Raw genomic sequence first — 18,024 nt, 5'->3', positions numbered from 1 at the left:
CAGTGTATAGATTTAAACATCAGCACACAGTCATCAAACTATCAGCTGGCCCAAAGCATCTTTGCAAAATAACAGTTTCTTGACAAAATTTCATCCGTCAGCATTGCTTCTCTACAGCTGTTAACATCTTGCCTTAAGAGGAGGATATACCTTCCAGGTGGAATAGGCAACTTCGCTAGTCAGGGCTGTCACCAAGGGAGGAGAGAGAGCAAAGTAAAGGATTAGAGAGAGCAAGAAATAGAACACAGAAAAGAGGAACTCTGTGGACATTGGAAGGTAGAGACAGAGGGACAGAGAGGAGATCCCACTCCCAAAATAGTTGCATTTGGTGCCTATGGGGAGGACTTGTGTCCACTAGCCAGCAACGCACCACATCAGGTGTTTGACCCATAGCTGGCTCCCTCCTCTCTGGCTATCTCCAATCCAGAAGAGCTAACAGTCAATGGGAAGAAGGAACCAACACTTTAGATGTAAGAATAGAAATTTACGTGGAATCCAAGCCACATCCTGTCAAGTGATACATCCCCTGGTCATCTCTGAAGGCTCCACATTCTGCCATAAATGTATAGGGCATGAGGCTTCGGGGGTATAACCGGGTGCATAGCAGAGAGCTGGCAATGACCGTGTATCCATCCTGGACCGTGTCCAAAGGGGGCCAGATCTTGAATGTGTCCAGGTGAACCCATCAGAGTAGGGCCTGCCCACAGGCCTACTCAGATGATAATAGCTTGTTTTCTTTCCAGCAAAGAGTCTAAGTCATTGTAGTGCTTCCGATGACCCAAGCCACCTGGCACTATGGAAGAGGACATAGGCTCATAGTGTCAGCTTCTTCAGTTTCATTGTGGCATCACAGGGTTCCTCACAAAAATGCTTTAGGGAAAGCTGGATAGATATTACAACCTCTCTACTCCTTCGGCACCATTCAACTACATTTTTAAGGTGAATATAGTAATGAGGAACACAGACTCTGGCGCCACGGTACCTGCATTCAAATTATGGGTCTGCCACTTGTTACCTGGGTGACTTTGGACACGTTAACCAACCTCCCTAACTTGATTTATGACCTGCATCATAGGAATGATAATGCCAACCCCACTGAGTTTTTATGGAATTAAATGAATTGGGTTTACAGTTTCCAGCATATAGCATATAATAAGTGCTCAGGAATCGTTAGCTCTGTTTATTTTTTGAAATCTTTTCAAATTTTGCTACATAATAGGCAAAGCCAAGGCATCCTGGGTTTTGTTTTAATTTACCTTTTGTCATCTGATGACTGTATTTAAGTAAGTTTACAAACTCTTTTTTATATCCTTTTTCTGTGAATTGACTGCTCATGCCCTTTGCTCATTTGTCCACATCAGCAGATAAATCAATCTTATTATTCAATCAGTCTTCATTATTGATCAAAGTATTCTTTGTGTATTACAGATACTGATTCTTGGTCTAGCCTATAAAAGTAGCAATCATTTTCTTCCTGTCTGTGGCTTCTTTTTAACTTTATTGTACCATTACTGATATGTGTAATTCTTTTAAGATTTACTTATTTGAGAGAGAGAGAGAGAGAGCGCACACATGTCCATGTGATGGGCAGAGCGGCAGAGGGCCATGGAGAGAGGGAGAACCCTAAGCAAACTCCCTGCTGAGCACAGAGCTCCACATAGGGCTGGATCCCAGCACTCTGAGATTACAACCTGAGCTGAAACCAAGAGTCAGATGCTTAACTGACTGTGGCACCCTGGCACCCCAAATCTGTTAGCCTTTTTATTTTTAGTGGTTGATATGCCTGGTTAGGAAGCCCTTCTGCTTCACAAGATAACAAAAATGTTCCTCCATATTTTCTTTCAGTAGTTACACAGTGTTTTTAAAGGTTTTTTTTCATTAATCCACTTAAAATTTTGGTATATGCCATGAGAGGGTAAGCCAACTTCCTTCTCAAAGTGTCTATGATCTATCTTTTGAAATAACACCGATCAGCAAATTCCAGCATAAACAAAACTATAGTCTAGACCTCTTTTTTTCTTTCCATTAAAATCTGTTTGTCTATTCCTATGGCTGTATTAATTTGAACTTTTAATCAGGCTGGTCCCCGGGGAATGCTATACGTTCAGTACATGTTGTGGTATTTCCCGACTGTTTTTCCTACCAGATGAACTTTAGACCTAATTTGTCAAATTTAAAAATAATTTTATCGGGGTTTAAATTGGCATTTCGTTAGATTGATAATATGGGAAGAATGGATACTTTTCAATAAGAACATTTCCATGTATCCAGGCCTTCCTTAGATCCTTCAGCATAATTTTACCATTTTCTTCATAAAGAGTTTGGATACTTCACATTACATTTATTCTTACAAGTTTTGTTTATATTGTTTAGATCTCATTTCATTTGCCATTTCTTCTTCAAGGATGAACTTGTTTTTACTTTTCTTGTAGTATTCCTTTATTCAAATTGTTGCGCACAGTTGATTTACTTGTCTTGAATGAGAATGGATGATTGCAATGTTTCACTATTAAGTATGTTTGCTGTGTGTTTCTGATGACCTTCATCAATTTAAGGATGCTTTTTTCTATTACTAACAATCTATCTTTTTTCTAAACCAATAGTGGCTGCTGCATTAAGTGCTAATTTTAATTTATGGGGGTGATCATGTTTTTTCTTCTTCATCACTGAAATGAATTAAATGAATAGAATCCCTAAGGTGGCATAGTCTTTGTATTTTGGTGATAAATGCATTGTATGTTAGTATTTTGATAATTTGCTGTATGTAGCTCATAACTAGACTTATATGTGATATTGAGGTCTATAGTTTTCTATTTTGTGGTGTATTTGTCTGGCTTTGTATCAGAGATATGAAATTATTGGTGGATTTAGTATCAGTTTTCCATTATTCTGTACACTTCAAAAGGCTCTCTATAATGAAAGAATTGTTTTTTAAATGATTTGTAAGACTTGCCCAATAAAACCACCTGGACCTTGTGGTATTTAGGAGTAAAACAGTGAGTTTTTTCATTACAGTGTGTGGTTATTAGCTTATTCAAATTTTTACTTTACCCTTGAGTTTTCTAGATAACTTGTCACTGCATCTGTATTTGTCAACATATTGATAAAAAGATCAAGAGTCTCTCATCTGTGGCTACATCCATTTTCCCCACCTGTTTTTGGAATAGGTTTCTCCTTTTTACTTTGTCAAAGTGGCCAGAGGTGCTAGTTTGCCAAATTTTCAATTGGCTTCTGCCTTTGTCAAGTCTACAGATTTTTCTGTCTTACTAATTTATGTTTGATTCCTTCTGATTTCATTACGTCTACTTTGTTCTGTTCCTGGCCTGTTTAGCTGGACCCTTGTAGTGATTTTCAGTATTTTTTTCTAATTAATGATCCACAGTTTCCCCGGAATAGGATCTTGACCCCCATCTTAGTCTTTGATGACTTGTTCTCATTGGCATTCATTTGTCAGCATCATTTAACTTTTTAAAGTTTTAGAGTAAGGGCTATGTATTATAGAAAACTAAAAATAACCGAAGGAGAATGACAAACTGATTTGTTTACCTAGTTAGCCTTTTATAACGCCTTACGAAGATGAAAGTTAACATGAAGGAAATCAGACTACACCTGCTATTTTTAGCCTGCTTTCTTTTGACTTGATTCTATTCACAAATAGCTGTCTGAATTATATATCCTACTAGAACAGCAGTTTTATTAGCTGCACTGTACTGCAACTTATTCAAATATTCATTAATCACTGATATTTAGGTCGTGTCTAATTCTCATCACAACATTAACGTGCTCTTTGACACACACACATGTACACACACACACACACATACACTGAAGACCTTCTGGATTTTTCCTACTGAGAAGTGACAACAAACACATGAACAATCAGGTCAATTATTAAAGCAACATGAAAGAAGTCAACATAACACATTCAAAACTGTTTCTCTTTCCCTCGAAACAATTTCTAGAAAGAATAGCCTAGCAGATGACCATAGATGATGTTAAGAAGAGTCAGCCAAGGCAGCAGATAAAGAACAAGAAAGAAATATTTATTGAGCATCTTCTGTATGCCCAGCACTTTATTAGGTGCTTTCCTATCCATTATCTGATTTATTTGGTCCTTTGCTAAAAGACAAAAACAGAAAAAACAAACAAAACCTCCTTCGAGTTAGGTGTCAGTGCTCCTGTTTATTTTTTTTTAATACTTTATTTTTTATTTACTCATGAGAGACACAGAGAGAGAGAGAGGCAGAGACACAGGCAGAGGGAGAAGCAGGTTCCACGCAGGGAGCCCAATATGGGACTCGATCCCAAGACCCCGGGGTCACGCCCTGGGCCCAAGGCAGATGCTCAACCACTGAGCCACCCAGGGATCCCATCAGTGCTCCTGTTCTTAGAACCAGGGTCTTAGAAAAGTTAAAATCATGGTGGCAGGATGTAAATTTCAATGCAAGCTTGTCTTTCTCAGAGAAGTGCAACCTACTATAGAAGGATTTTTTTTCAATAATTATAAGTTAATGTATCTACTATGAACAACTTTAATTTTTCTTTATTTTAAGCCTTGTCTAGGTTCAAATTGACCAGGCCCAAATTAACATAGGATTCATTTCTAATGCCTTATGAATATAGAAGGGATTCTGACTAACTTAATTTTTTTGGCTAATAATATATTGGTTTTTAAAAATAAGACACTGCATATTGGGACTTGGTGGGATGTTTTTATGGCTACGTTTTGGAATTTTATTTTTTTAAGATTTTATTTATTTATTCATGAGAGACGCAGAGAGAGATGCAGAGACACAGGCAGAGGGAGAAGCAGGCTCCCTGCAGGGAGCCCTATGTGGGATTTGATCCCAGGACCCCAGGATCACACCTGGGCCAAAGGCAGACACTTAACCACTGAGCCACCCAGGTGCACCCGTGGAATTTTATGTGTGCATATCCTCTGTTAATTTTGCCATGGTTCATGACACACAGCCAACTATAGAGCTATCATATGGATTCACTTCCAAAATAAACTTAAGACCAATTGTAAACATTTCTAAGGAGACTGCTGGAGCTAGTTTATACTTCTTTATCAAGTAACGCATAGTTATATTGACTTAGCATCATTAGGCAAATGCATAAACTTTGGTAATCAATCCTTCACAGACCATGTCAATTCAACTGGAAGTCCTTCTGTGTAAAATTCCCAGGAGATACTAAATGCTTGGAACTAACAATAAAACCACTTGTACAACTTGCATGCTGTGTTAGAGTTACATCCAGCCTACGTCATGCAACATGGGCTCATGAATGCTGGAGAAGCCTGGGTTGGATCTGGAGGGATCCTGGTGGCACTGGATGCTACCACCAACCTTGCTCACATAGGCCCCAGTGTCCCCTGCTTGGTTACAAAGGAACACCTCCCCTCTGCTTAGCAAGTCAGAACCAATGTTTCCCTCCACTCAGTGCCCTTATTCCTCCTCTTTGGAAAAAGTCCATAAAATACATACAGAAACCCTAACATTAACAAAACTACTCTATCTCCTGGCTAAATCATCTAGCACTTTGCTGAGCATGTAGCAGATATTCCTTTAATACCTGTGGATCTTCTGTTAAAGTTGAGAATAATAGTTTTGTGTTTAAACCAAGGAGGCTGATCACTTGAATCTCTGTCTTCATCCTTCCTCTCCGTCTTGTTCTCCTCAGCCTCACACACACCACTGCGCCTGCTTTAACTTTTCCAAGCTACTTTTCCTGCACACATTTTGTGTGCCTTCCATCGTGCACCTCTTACTTTTGTCTGTCTTGCCTGGTTTACTATTTAAAAAACAAAAAAAACCAAAAACTTGTTTTCCCTCTTTCTCTGTTGCCATAGCTGCCAACTTATGCTCCACTAGGGTGCTAATCTGCCAACACTGCCTAACTTTAGGCAAATCCAAATAAATATCACTGAAAATCCTCTCTTTGTTTTCCTTCCACATCTGGTGAGCTCAATTTACATGTACAATTTTTCCATATGCTTTTCTTCTTTATGGACTTGGGCTATGAAGAAAGGACAGCATACAGTACCCCCCTCACGGCTGTAGAGGCAGGAAAGTCAGCAGGTGCTCCCCCACTTGCTTCTCTCTTGCCTCCTTCCTGTCTTTGTATCCCTGGCATCTTCCCTGAGCCAGGACCCACTGGTACCCGAGGCAATCAGGGTCAAGGGTCAGGAACAGCAGCTCTAACCTTACCCAACAGAGAACTCTGGAAATTTTTACTGAAAGGTCTCAACCAAGTGAGGAGGTGAGATGTTCACTCCAATCCACTGTGACTTTCAGAAAGGCAGAAATCTTGAACCCTCAATAACTTCTGGGTCCTTCTTTTTCCAAAGAAATAGGCACGATGTTGCAAATATAAAACCAGAAAGGCATTGAAAAGAAGAAAAGTGAATTCAAATGTCAATCCTATTTGTCGATCGCTTTGCATTCAAAATTTGACTCCTCTTGTCTCTCCCCGAAATACAAGAACATATTTGTAAATGCAGGGAAACCACTGACATCCATTTCTCACAAAATGTAAATTCACTCCAGGATTGAACTTTCTAGAAGTGGTTGGAGCAAAAAGAATAGTAAATAGTAGGAGATTAGATGCAGATTCCGTTTACTTCAGATCGGGCGTAAGTTACCATCATTTATAAAATGCTAGTCCAAGGTCTTTCATTTTTTTCTCCAAGTTATTTATCGAACACTTAGCATAATGTCAGGCTAAGCCTTCTGGGCAAAGAAAGAAGAGTCCAGCACAGTCCCCACACTCAAGGAGTTCACGGTGTAGTGAGAAAGACAGCCGTGTAAGCAGATAATTCCAATATTATATGCAATAGTACATGGGCTCTCAGGCTCTCTTGAGAGTGTTAAGGACGTGGCAACTAATATCACCCAGGGAGGGTATCAAAGGAAGGCTCATAGAGCAGACATTTTGATCCAATTTGGAAAGATAACAGGGCCAAGGTGGTGAAGGTTAGATGTGGGAAGGGAAGGGAGCAGCAGTCCAAGTAGAGCGTGGACAAGTGTAAGAAAACCTGGTGGCCCAAGGGGGCAGGGAAAGGAGTGAGAACACCGGAAGGGAATCTAGTCCTGGAGGGACAATGGATCATGCTAAGCGCGTGAGACTTCATCTTCCCAGAAAGTGATTTTGAAATGTTACCCCTCGGAATTAGAGATTACTTATAATAATAATTAATAATAATTAAAATAATAGGTAACCCTCAATGGGCAGTTATTAAATGCCAGAAACCACTTTAAATATTTTAAATCTCTTCATATTTAATCCTTGAAACAACTCTATGAAGTAGGAACTCTTACTGTCCTAACACTTTCTAAGTAAGGAAATGGAGACTCAGGGTCTCTGCTAGAGCAAAGGGAGGCAGAGCAGCAGGAGCGGGGAACATCTTCACCTAGCAGGTTTGCTGATGAGCGTCCATTTGAACAAAGCATCCCTTCCCTAAGAAAACGCACACTTTCTTCACTCAGCCATTCTCATCCAGGTAACAGTCCTTTTCCCGAAACCATGGAATGTCTTCCTGCAGAACCTGAGAAGGTGGGGTGCTCGGTGATTATGCTGTGTCTCCCTTTCTCCTTTTGTTTTAGTCATAGATACCTGGGTCTACCATCCACCTAGCACTCACTCTGTGCCAGGAATGCTCTCAAAGCTCTCTCAACATATTTACTCATATAATACAACGGCTCTAGGAGAAATACTCCTGCTTCCAGAGTTGAGGATGTACGGACATCAAAAGGTTCAGGAACTTTCCAGGGAGACAGTAAGAACCAGAAGGATTGGAATCCAGGTGTCTAGCTCCAAGGTCTGCATCCCTATTCAGGCTTCATCTTACTTAACATGATAGAACATGCTCATCTCATCACTCATTTGTTCTCAAAATCCCTTCTCCACTTGGCTTTTCATTCACCTCCTTCACCCGGCTCTCCTCCTGCCTTTCTGACTATTCCAGCTCATTCTCCATCGTCTCCCTGACTTCCGAGAGTTGGAGTGCGCCCCGCACCCCAAGCTCAGTCCTTGGACCTACTTTCTACACACAGCTCATAGATGATCTCACCCAATTTCATAGCTTAAATATCATCTCTCAGCAGATAGCTTCCCAACTAGTACCTCCGGCCTGGAACACTCCCAGGAAATCCCAGCTCGTGGACCTAACTGCGCACTCAGGCTCTCCATGTGGCTATTAATAGGCATCTCAAAACCAGCATGCCGACCGTGGAGCTCCGGCTCTTCCCCATCTGAGCTAACAGCAGTTCCACTCTTCTAGTTGCCTGGGCCAGAAAACTGATGTCATCCTTAACTCCTCACTTTTTATCTCATGATGCGTCCAATTCATCTGTAGAGTTTATCCACAATACCTGCTTTTCACCACCCCCAGTTCATCACTACTACTTCTTGTCCAGAAGGTGCAATGGTTTCTGACTGGTCTCCCTACTTCACCTCATGAGCTGTCTGCTGACTAGAGTGAGGTCAGAGGTGAGCGAGGCCCTGCCTCCAATGCAGCATGTAGAAGCATCAAGAAACTCAGGAATCAAGACAAGTGGTGTTTTCATGCAACATTTAAAAAAATCAGAATCCATGCCAAAAAAAAAAAAAAACAAAACATAAAAATGCACAAAACAGCAAAGTCGATAGTGAACACATGACTAGGGCATTTGCATGACTCACCTCAGTCCCAGCCCTGCCTGACTTCCTTCAGTGTCAGAGTGATCTTGTTAAACATCTTGTTGATCCTCTGGCTTGACATCTCAGAGCAAAAGCCAAAAGCCAAAGTCCTCACCATGACCTGCAAGATCCTTTATGGCCGGGGCCACCACTATCTCTCTGATAACTCCTACTTCTGACCTCACTAGCCCAGCTCGGGACCCTCCCCACAGGCCTGCTCCCTGTTCCATCACCAAGCTCCCACCTCAGGGCCCTTACGGCTACAGGCCCTCTGCCTAGAATGGTTTCCCCCAGACACATCCCTCGCGTCACCAGGCTTCCCAAACTTACCCCATCAGGATCACACCTGTCTAACATTTCACTCCCTCCTCCCCACACACACTTCACGTTCCTCTTTATTTTTTTTTCTCCTCAGAAATTATCATTAGCACCTATGTATTTTACTTGCTTATGGTCTCTCTCTCATCCTCTAGAAAACTCCATGGTTTTTACAGGGAGAGGGGTTTGTTTTGTTCTCTGCTACTCCCCCAATGTCTCAAAGAATTCTAGAATGGTAGTAGGTACTCAGTATATGTTCTTAAAGAATAACTGATACTCACTGAGAAGTATGTTCATATGCTTAACCACTCACGGGTGTTCTCCTGGGGCACCAATGTTCCTAATGGCTGCTTTGTATAGGTTTTAAATCCTGTTGCCTACATAAGTTACACTGGGAACCAGTCTTTCAAAATGCAGTGGTCTCAGATCTGAACAATTATGGGATGTTAAATTAGAAAATGTATTGCACAATCTCTCTCCCAAATTGACCAAATTTAACAGAAGTTTAACTTGCTTAAAAAAATATTTATCTGGGATCCAAGTTCATCCTTCAGGTTAGGTCAATGTTGGGAGAGGGGATTGTTCTTGAGAAACAAGCATCAAAGCTCAGGTATCTCTTGTAGCAAATTCTGAATCTTCCTGCTATACCTCCATTTCTAATGACCTGACATTACGTTGAGAGGTTCCAGAGATTTCCTCAACAATGGCAGGGTGAGTTTCTGCGATCAAAAGACCTTTCCTACGTAAAAGTGTTTTCAATTATCTTTACTAATCATTAACTAAAACCAAAGGTAGGTCTTGCAAATAAAACTTGTCGTTTCACCATGAACTGTTATTTTTTGCTGGAAAAGGTGAAGCTCAGCAAAGAATAAACCCACAACTCGGCCAAAAGACAATAGACTTTGCCTTCAAACATCTGTAAGACACATGATGACTGACAGAACTAACCACCAGACCCCAGTCCACCCTTGGCCTCCCTGTTTTGGCAGGTTAAATCCAGCCCCAGCCCTGGTGCGGGGAGGGGGTAATGGGCTAGACCGGGGGAGAGGGGGTATTTGAGAGGGTCCTGATGAAAAGACAATTTTAGCAACATTTGGGGAAAGTGCAAGAGTTACATTTTGTGCAAAAAGGCTAGTTTTCTTTGGAAATCTTCCAAATGCCTTTTCGTAGTTTTACTTTTTAAGAGGACTTCTATTGTTTCATAGAGATTTCTATAAGTCAGAAATTAGTTATAATTTCTATAAACACCAGTTAGCATTACAAGCTGAGTACAGGTCTCCTTTTACCCCCTACCCTGTAGCATCCCTAGAAAGATTGTTTACATTATAAAGGTATCAGTAAAGCCACATGTCCCAACCTGGATGCTACAGGTCTATCAAAACAGCACCATCAGGAAAATTTGTCTTAGGCAAGATACAAAGTTAGAAAATAAAAAATCACTGCCTTTTGCAAAGGGCAGCAACTGAACCTGGTACATTAACTTAATGGACTTAGCTGACTGTCTCCACCACACAATGCTTAGGGCGGGACAAGGAGAAGCTGGCATGAAGACAGCACTGACTAATACTACTTGAGAGAATGAATGCGTAAAAATGGAATTGTCCAGGCTTAGCAGCAGGCAAGAATTATTAGAACAGTCAAGGGCAGGAGTGGCCATGCTTGTATGTGAAGCATGAAATTGTTCTGTCCCTATAATAGCTGATGAATAGTCTCTCCGAAATCTTTGCTTGTTTCCTGTATTCTATTGAAAGTATTACTTTCTAGACAATGCTAGATGATGGTTTGTCATTATTTATTAGTTTGTCTATTATTTATTACCTTAATAGAACGCTTTGAATCTTCTATTGACATGATCACCTCAGCTTTACTGTTCACCCAATTTTTTACCCGTTTTCTATATTATTAATGCCCCATTCATTCAGAATCTTTAAATGGCCCCCAAAAGTTGTATAGGAAATCTCAGTGCATGGCATAGAAAGTTTTCAAAGGGCCTATGTTGAAAGGCACTCAATCTGCATGTGATTCAAATCACTGTAAAACACACTTCTGGCTTGGTTGACAGAGCACAGTAGGCAGAGTGAAAGCTCAGCGCGGAACCTTCCTGAGTCCTCACACTCAGGGAGCAGGTCAGCATACGCCCCTCTGCACTAGAAGCAATTATCCTATTTGCAGTAGGGTTCAAATTATGTTCCCAAATAAGAAGTACAGCCGATAAAATGCTGAAACTGCATCTTCTTATCTACACAAGCATGGAGATGTGCAAATCTAGAGTTCCTTAGATTTATTATTTTTTCTTTTTTGCAAAGGTCTTCCTGTCCTCTCCTGGGTGTTCTAAGTGATAGATGATCCTGGTATTAGTAGGCCCTTCTAGCACCACTTAAAAAAAAATCTATCGTTCTTGTTTTATTAAAGCCTATGTGACCTCTTTATTATACAGACTAGTTTGCATGAGGGCGCCTGTATCTCTCACGCCAGCACAGTCCGTTCTAGAAATTTTATCTTTGGAGAGTAAGTAGATAAATGTTTTAGGTGACACATTAAGTAGATAAATAAAGCTCAGTCTCTCGGGATTTTAATGCTTTATCCTAGTTGGTTTGATTTAGTAACCATGCTCTCTTCCCACATCTGCAAGGACCGTTCTGCATATTTTTAATTGACATGAGCTAATTTGTTTTTGAGCATTTGGTGACATTCTAAAATAATTGGATTGAGACTTACTGATCTGCATTCTAATTGGAGAAGGAGTATTGCTCGTTTTTTAGTTCTAAATTTCAACTAAAATTGAACATTTTTTTAAAAAAAACTCTTTTTTAATGAGGACATTTCACCAGCCGTGTTTGTGTGTGGCTGTTTGTTGCTCTAACCTTAACAATTTATTTATAGAGAATGTTTCCTGAAGGTGTCCTTCATGAGAAGGACAAGTTTGGATGTGGCAACAGTAATTTACTTAATTTATCTTAAATTTGGTTTCAGTGAGCAACCCTAATTAACCTGATTTTTTGCTGATAATCACTCTCAATGGAATCAAATCACAAATCCGGGGATGGATTGAGCGGCACGCAGAAGGAAGCAGCCCTCCGCGCACTGGTCCAGCGCACAGGATATAGCTTGGTCCAGGTAGGAACTTCTTGTGACATCTGCTGAGATCCACCACTGAATTCGCTGAATGGTGGGAATATTCATGGTCCCAAGATGCAAAATATGAATGGTCCGCTGTGTAACTCTCAATGGATGTTCTTTCCTGGGGGGGGGGGGGCGGTGGCGGGGAGGGAGGAAAAAGTCACATCATTTCTGTCTTGTAGGTGACCCTACAGGTGATGTTCTTTCTACTCTGGGTTATCAGCTTAACCTTAACTGGTCATTTGAAAACAGAATCCATGTTCACAGTCATAGAGACTATCTTAGCTTTAAAAGACTGCTTTGGTATATGAGAAGGCAATTGGAATTCACTACCCAAAGTGGTTCTATGGTGTAGAACCATGCTACTGTTTCAAGAATCAGCAGAGAACAAACTATCCTGGAACTAGCCTTAGTTTCCAGAGAGATTCCCTACTGCAGAAGCAGGAAGACTTCCAGATGTGGGATCCCAGGAATGACCATTTGGTCACCCTACCTATTCCCTGATGTTTTCTTGTAATACCTACCCAGCTAAGTTTAGTATCCATAAGAATTTTTCTCCATGTTCAGTATTTTTTAAAAGGAAAAAAGTCCTAAAACTGACTATTCATAGACATTGGTTGTTAAGAATTATACATATATTTTTGCTGTTTCTATGGAAGTCTCCTTTGGAGAGGTTATAACACATTAAAAATAAAGCTAGTATTAGGCATATTAATGATCTTACTTGAAGAAATATTGTTCCCCTTTTTACAGTTAAGACAAAGTATTTTCATTCCCAGCTGTAGTCTTTCACATATACTTTTTGAACTTAACCAAACCCATATGCTATTACAAATACAAATTTCATTTGGATAACTATAAAACATACAGCATCCTTTGTCAGATTGTTACAAAGTGTAACATTATGTTAGAAATTTTACCAAAAATAATTGAATTTTTCTTTTTACCTTCTTTTTATCTGAAACACTCAAGCAGAAACAGTGGTAGTAGAAAGCATTTAAACCCTTTGAAAAGCAATTTATTAATATTTATATACAAAGATGTTTGCCTTCTGGAAATAAATCTGGAATGGTCTGAAATATAATGATAGGGATACATATAAACCTATCTAGTGTGGCATTATTTATAGTAACTCAAGATCACCAACCTAAGTGTATAAAAGAACATTATTAAGTAAGCTATGAATATATAATCATTACATTCAACAAGCAGAACTTGATGAGAATTAACCACAAAACAATGTAAATTGTCTATTTAATTTTATTCTAAGCATGCTCTTCCTTTTCCCCCAAATGAAATTCAGGGGAAGTCTCATGACTTTTCTAGTAACATTCAGGTAAAAAAATAAATAAAAATTAAAAAAAATCTTCCACTAAATAATAATATGTCTAGTGCAGGATAATAGAAACTTCAAAGTTATAGCTATTTACTTTTCCAAATATGTGAGAGTAGAGGGGGATTTCTATTTTCGTCCTTTATGCTTTCAGAAGCACAATTTCCATGCCAGTCTGCTAACTATACTTTCTGACTCAGAGCTCAAGTAGAAGGAAGGGATCAAAGCGAAGGAGAGGAGGCAGGGTGTGCTTGACCTATACTCAGTACTGGACTCCCTGGGCCCAGCAGGTAGGCTCATCAGAGACATCCTTAATTCCATTGTTGGGCATCTCCCACCTGGTTCCGCTCTCCTCTGCCCGGCCACTTCCCTGGGCCTTCGACTCCTTCTACACAGCTCTTTTTGACACACCAAGCAGCCCTCTTGGGGAAGACAGAAGATACTCAGTGGCTCCTACATGTGGCCAAACTCTAGTTCCCTAGAAGTACTCATACATTCTCTGACCGGTAAAATCGGAAGTACAGTTGCCAAAAAGCAACCGCCTCTCCTTCTCACCAACATCAAAGCAGCAGAACCCATTGCTCTCACCATTGGGAATTTCAAGACTGAAACACCACACCAGCCTAATGTGTTCCCAAACACAAGGAATGCCTATCAAGCTCTCTGAGTGATTTCCTTATTTCTGCTGCCTCAGGTAAACCTAGATGCACCTCACAATTCCTCTCACTTGGTGGAAATTAGGATCCACAATTCACCACCATTCATCATTTAGATGAACTCCAAAAACTCCTCTCAAATTCCTCCATTGCTTTCCTAAACTCAAGGATAGGGAGCGGGGAGGAGGTGTTCAGTCAAGAATGTTAAGCAATTATAGCAGCTTCTTGCTACCTTCTCATCCTGCTTGGTGGTCCAGGGGTTTGGTTTCATATCCAAACCAGAAGCCAAAAAGAGTCCCATCCATCTTAAAGTCCCATTGCAAACAAAATAGTATTCGGCCATTAAGTGATCATTAAAAAAAAAAAAAACTCTGCAGGACAGAGAACTGTAATATATTATTATAGCTATGTACAAAGTTTACAAATAGTATATTTTTTAAAGACTCACGTAGCAGTGGAGATAATTTTACAAACCAAACACTAGGAGTTAAGAACATTTGCACTATAGAGGAAGAGAAACCAATAGGACTATTTTACTTTCATAATTAAAAATGTTTCCCAATAAAATAGCCCCAAAAATATATGATCAATCTGCATATTACTTTGAACTTATATATTCAATTACATTCAGAAAATGTTAATGATGAAACCACAAGTTAATAGCAACTAAGTAATAGTAAACATTTAGTGGGCACCTCTATTCTAACTAGTTTGTATAAATTCATTCATTTAATCCTTACAATACCACCAATCATCTCCAGTTTCCAGATAAGAAAAACAAGGCACAAGGAGGTTAGGTACCTTGCCCAGGATTTACAGGCTATAATTACACTGCTACTGGCCAGAACTTCCAGCAAGATTTACAAAACTAAGAGCTATTACAATACGATCTTTATGATTGAAATTTTAGAGATTAGCGTGACAGGACATGCAAAAAATATTTTGTGAGCCTAAACTTTTAACAGGATTCACTTTGAGTAGCACTATTTCTTTGCTACCAGAATGACTAATTGGGTCAGAAATTCTTCCATAATGTAAAACCTAGAATTCTAAAACCTAGCTATCCAGATCTAATGCCTCTAATCAAGATCTAAACACATAAACAACTCAATCATTTTGAATGAATTGAAAAAATCCTTCCTGATTTGGCTGCAGAGTACAGGAAATCACCCAAGACTTCAAATTGGAGACCTGTGGGTTAGCCTGCTTTTTGCCACAGGCAAATTGTGTGATCTTCAACATGTACCTTAACCCCTCTCACCCTTAATTTCCAGAATACTGGCAAGGTCCTACCCCCACTCTACTAGTCATGGTGTTGCAATCCTGGTATCTGCTCAATCTAGTCTCTGGTCAGCAGCCTGGATTAACTGGCTCCAAGAGAAGAGCATGTGGGAGGTACAGCCCCCAGTGTTTGGGGATTTAGGGGAGACTCTTCAGCCTTTTCCATACATACATCAGCCTTCAAAAGGAGGGCAGCATCAGGTTTCCTTTTTAAAAAATCTCTGCATAGTCCTCGCTTCGGCAGCACATATACTAAAAAATCTCTGCACAAAAAGTTAAAGAAACATCTTAAGACAATTCAGGGAGCATACCCATAAAAAGACCATTTAAAATCTTATGGTATTTGCTAAATTAGTTTTTGAATTATCTATTTTTGTTGGATCTTCACAGCCTCTGAGATTGAACATGAATACTTGCAAAACAAGAATTCGAAAACCAGAGAGTAACTCATTTGTGCTCTCTTATCACTAGCAGGACAAATACAGCCATCAAAAATAGAATTTTGCAGGTTACTTAATAACGTGAGCCAGTTTTATATGCCAACTGATGCAACACTTGGTGCCTGTGAGGGTTTGAATTATTTTAAATATATATATATATCACCAAGTACATCTTTGGATATTGATAGCTGGAAATTTTACCGAAGTACCTTGGAGAATAAAAGCAAGTTAATGCCATACCCTGTGTTTAGTCGACACTCAACAAATAATGATAAAAAGTGTGTAATGTTGACAAGTTAAACCTTCAGTTTCATACTTGCATCAGTGCCACATAGCCATATTTTAGAAGGAAGTATGCTGCGCTATTACTTTATCAACAGTCTTTGTCTCCAGACAATGGAGTGTGGTGCTTTTTTCCCCCTACTTTTTCATTCTTAACTGAACTTGCCAGGTTTCCTAAAACAAATATAGTTTTGAGAGTCAAAGAGAAAAAAATCAGATTATGCTAATCCTTTCTCCAAGAATGCGTTAATGATGTGGGTCATAGGCTCTGACCTATGATGATCATTCCATCTGGAATTTTCTCCTTAATGCCAGAAAAACACATTTTCATAGATGAGCATTTTCAAAAAACTTCCCACCCAAAGTGTGATGAGTTTACATCAATTTTAATTCTAGTAAAACTAAAACTAGAAATATATTTAATAAAGATCATCCTCAAGTAGTCCAAATATTTTTAAAAGTAGGATACTTTGTCACGTTATTTTAAAATATTTATCATATGTATCATGTATTTACCATACTTACATATTATTTCTAAATAATTTAAAATATGGTGTGTATTAGCACTGTTGTCCCAGTACCCTGATAATTTTCTAAAAATCACTATGACACAAAGTTTTATGAAGTATGACAGTCCCGTTGTCTTTAGTATGCATAAAGGATTTTTTATTTTTCTGTTTGTTTCTTTAGTCCCTCTTATTGAACACAATGTGTTAGTGGAAAGCCTTGGGATTATAGAAGTATAAGATGTAGCATCTGCCCTAAAATGCATACAAAGTAGTTGGGATGAAAGTGAGTTTATCCAAAATTAAAAATGGTGACATAAGACCCATTAAGTGAGCAATACAGCTGTGAGTGCCCCTTTTCTGTATGGAGCCATAAAACTGACCATGCCCTGACCAGTATTTGTGGAGACAAATATTTAGACATAAGGATGTCTATCAGAATGGAATTTTTAATGCCAAAAATTAGATATATCCTAAAGGTCCAATAAAATATTACTCGTCACATAAAATATGGTCACCTTTCTATTTCCCAATTATATAGACACGTAGAACTAGAATTTCAAAGAAAGACATAGAGAGACATCCAAACAAGAATGTTCACCTAAAAATGGGAATGTAAAACTGTATATAGCTTCTAGATAATATTCTGAGAAATTCTTTACACACAGTAAAACTACTGGAAAATAATAAAACATAATTACTGATTAGAGTGGTTTTACTTGCTTGATGCTCTTTTTCCCCAAACTTTCTGTAATGAGTATGGACTATTTTTATTATAAGGGAAAAAAACATCTCATGAAGTGGAAAGTGTTCTTAAGTGGCATTCAGTCGGCAGTCAAAAAATTGGGAAACTTTGATGGAGAAAACCTCATTGCTGAAGGTACAAGACAGGTCCCTGGTCTTTGAAAGGCTGGTCTTTCAAATCTTTGTAATGATTTGACATTTGCTTAATATTGATATCGTCCAAACTTTTCATTCTGCAGTCAGAAAACTAGTCCCAGGGTTATACAATTCTGTAGAGACACGAGCCGGAGGCCAACCAAGGGAGCCAGGACTCCAATTTGACCACTGCAGGTTTTTGTTGACTGCAGGCTACAAGTAATTTTTCACATTTTTAAAGAGTTGTCTTTTAACAAGCCAAAAATATCAACTACCTGGCCCTTTACAGAAAAAAGTTTGCTGACCTCAACTCTAGTGCTTACGCTAGTACTTTGAGAAGCTAATCCACAGTTTCTAATGCAAAGTCCCCACAGCATGAATGAGGGTTTAAACTCCCTTCTAGAAGCAGATAAGCCCTCTTGGTTCCAAGCCCTCCTTCATTCAGTCCTCCGCTGACTCCACAAAGAGGGACAACGGGTTCCTGCCTTCATGAAGATTATCCTCAAGGGGAGGCAGAAAATAATCTA

The 18,024-nt window shown here is 39.3% G+C and overlaps 1 protein-coding gene across 5 annotated transcripts in view; it reads left to right on the top strand.

Annotated features, from left to right (window-relative positions):
- Window positions 1–18,024, top strand: part of A1CF (APOBEC1 complementation factor) — an 80,847-nt gene that overhangs the window by 13,777 nt on the left and 49,046 nt on the right. For 4 of the 5 annotated variants that reach the window (XM_055322988.1, XM_055322985.1, XM_055322984.1 and 1 more), the window contains exon 2: window positions 11,974–12,117. The exons of the other annotated variant lie outside the window; for it this stretch is intronic. In XM_055322988.1, the coding sequence (XP_055178963.1) occupies window positions 12,019–12,117 (99 nt within the window). In that variant the 5' untranslated portion in view covers window positions 11,974–12,018. The remainder of the gene's footprint in view (window positions 1–11,973; window positions 12,118–18,024) is intronic. 5 annotated transcript variants of the gene reach the window in all.

The sequence above is a fragment of the Nyctereutes procyonoides genome, unplaced genomic scaffold (genome assembly GCF_905146905.1).
Source record: "Nyctereutes procyonoides isolate TBG_1078 unplaced genomic scaffold, NYPRO_anot_genome, whole genome shotgun sequence".
Lineage (NCBI taxonomy): Eukaryota > Metazoa > Chordata > Mammalia > Carnivora > Canidae > Nyctereutes > Nyctereutes procyonoides.
Note: the sequence above shows the minus strand (reverse complement) of the source record. Positions and strands in the feature narration are given on the sequence as shown.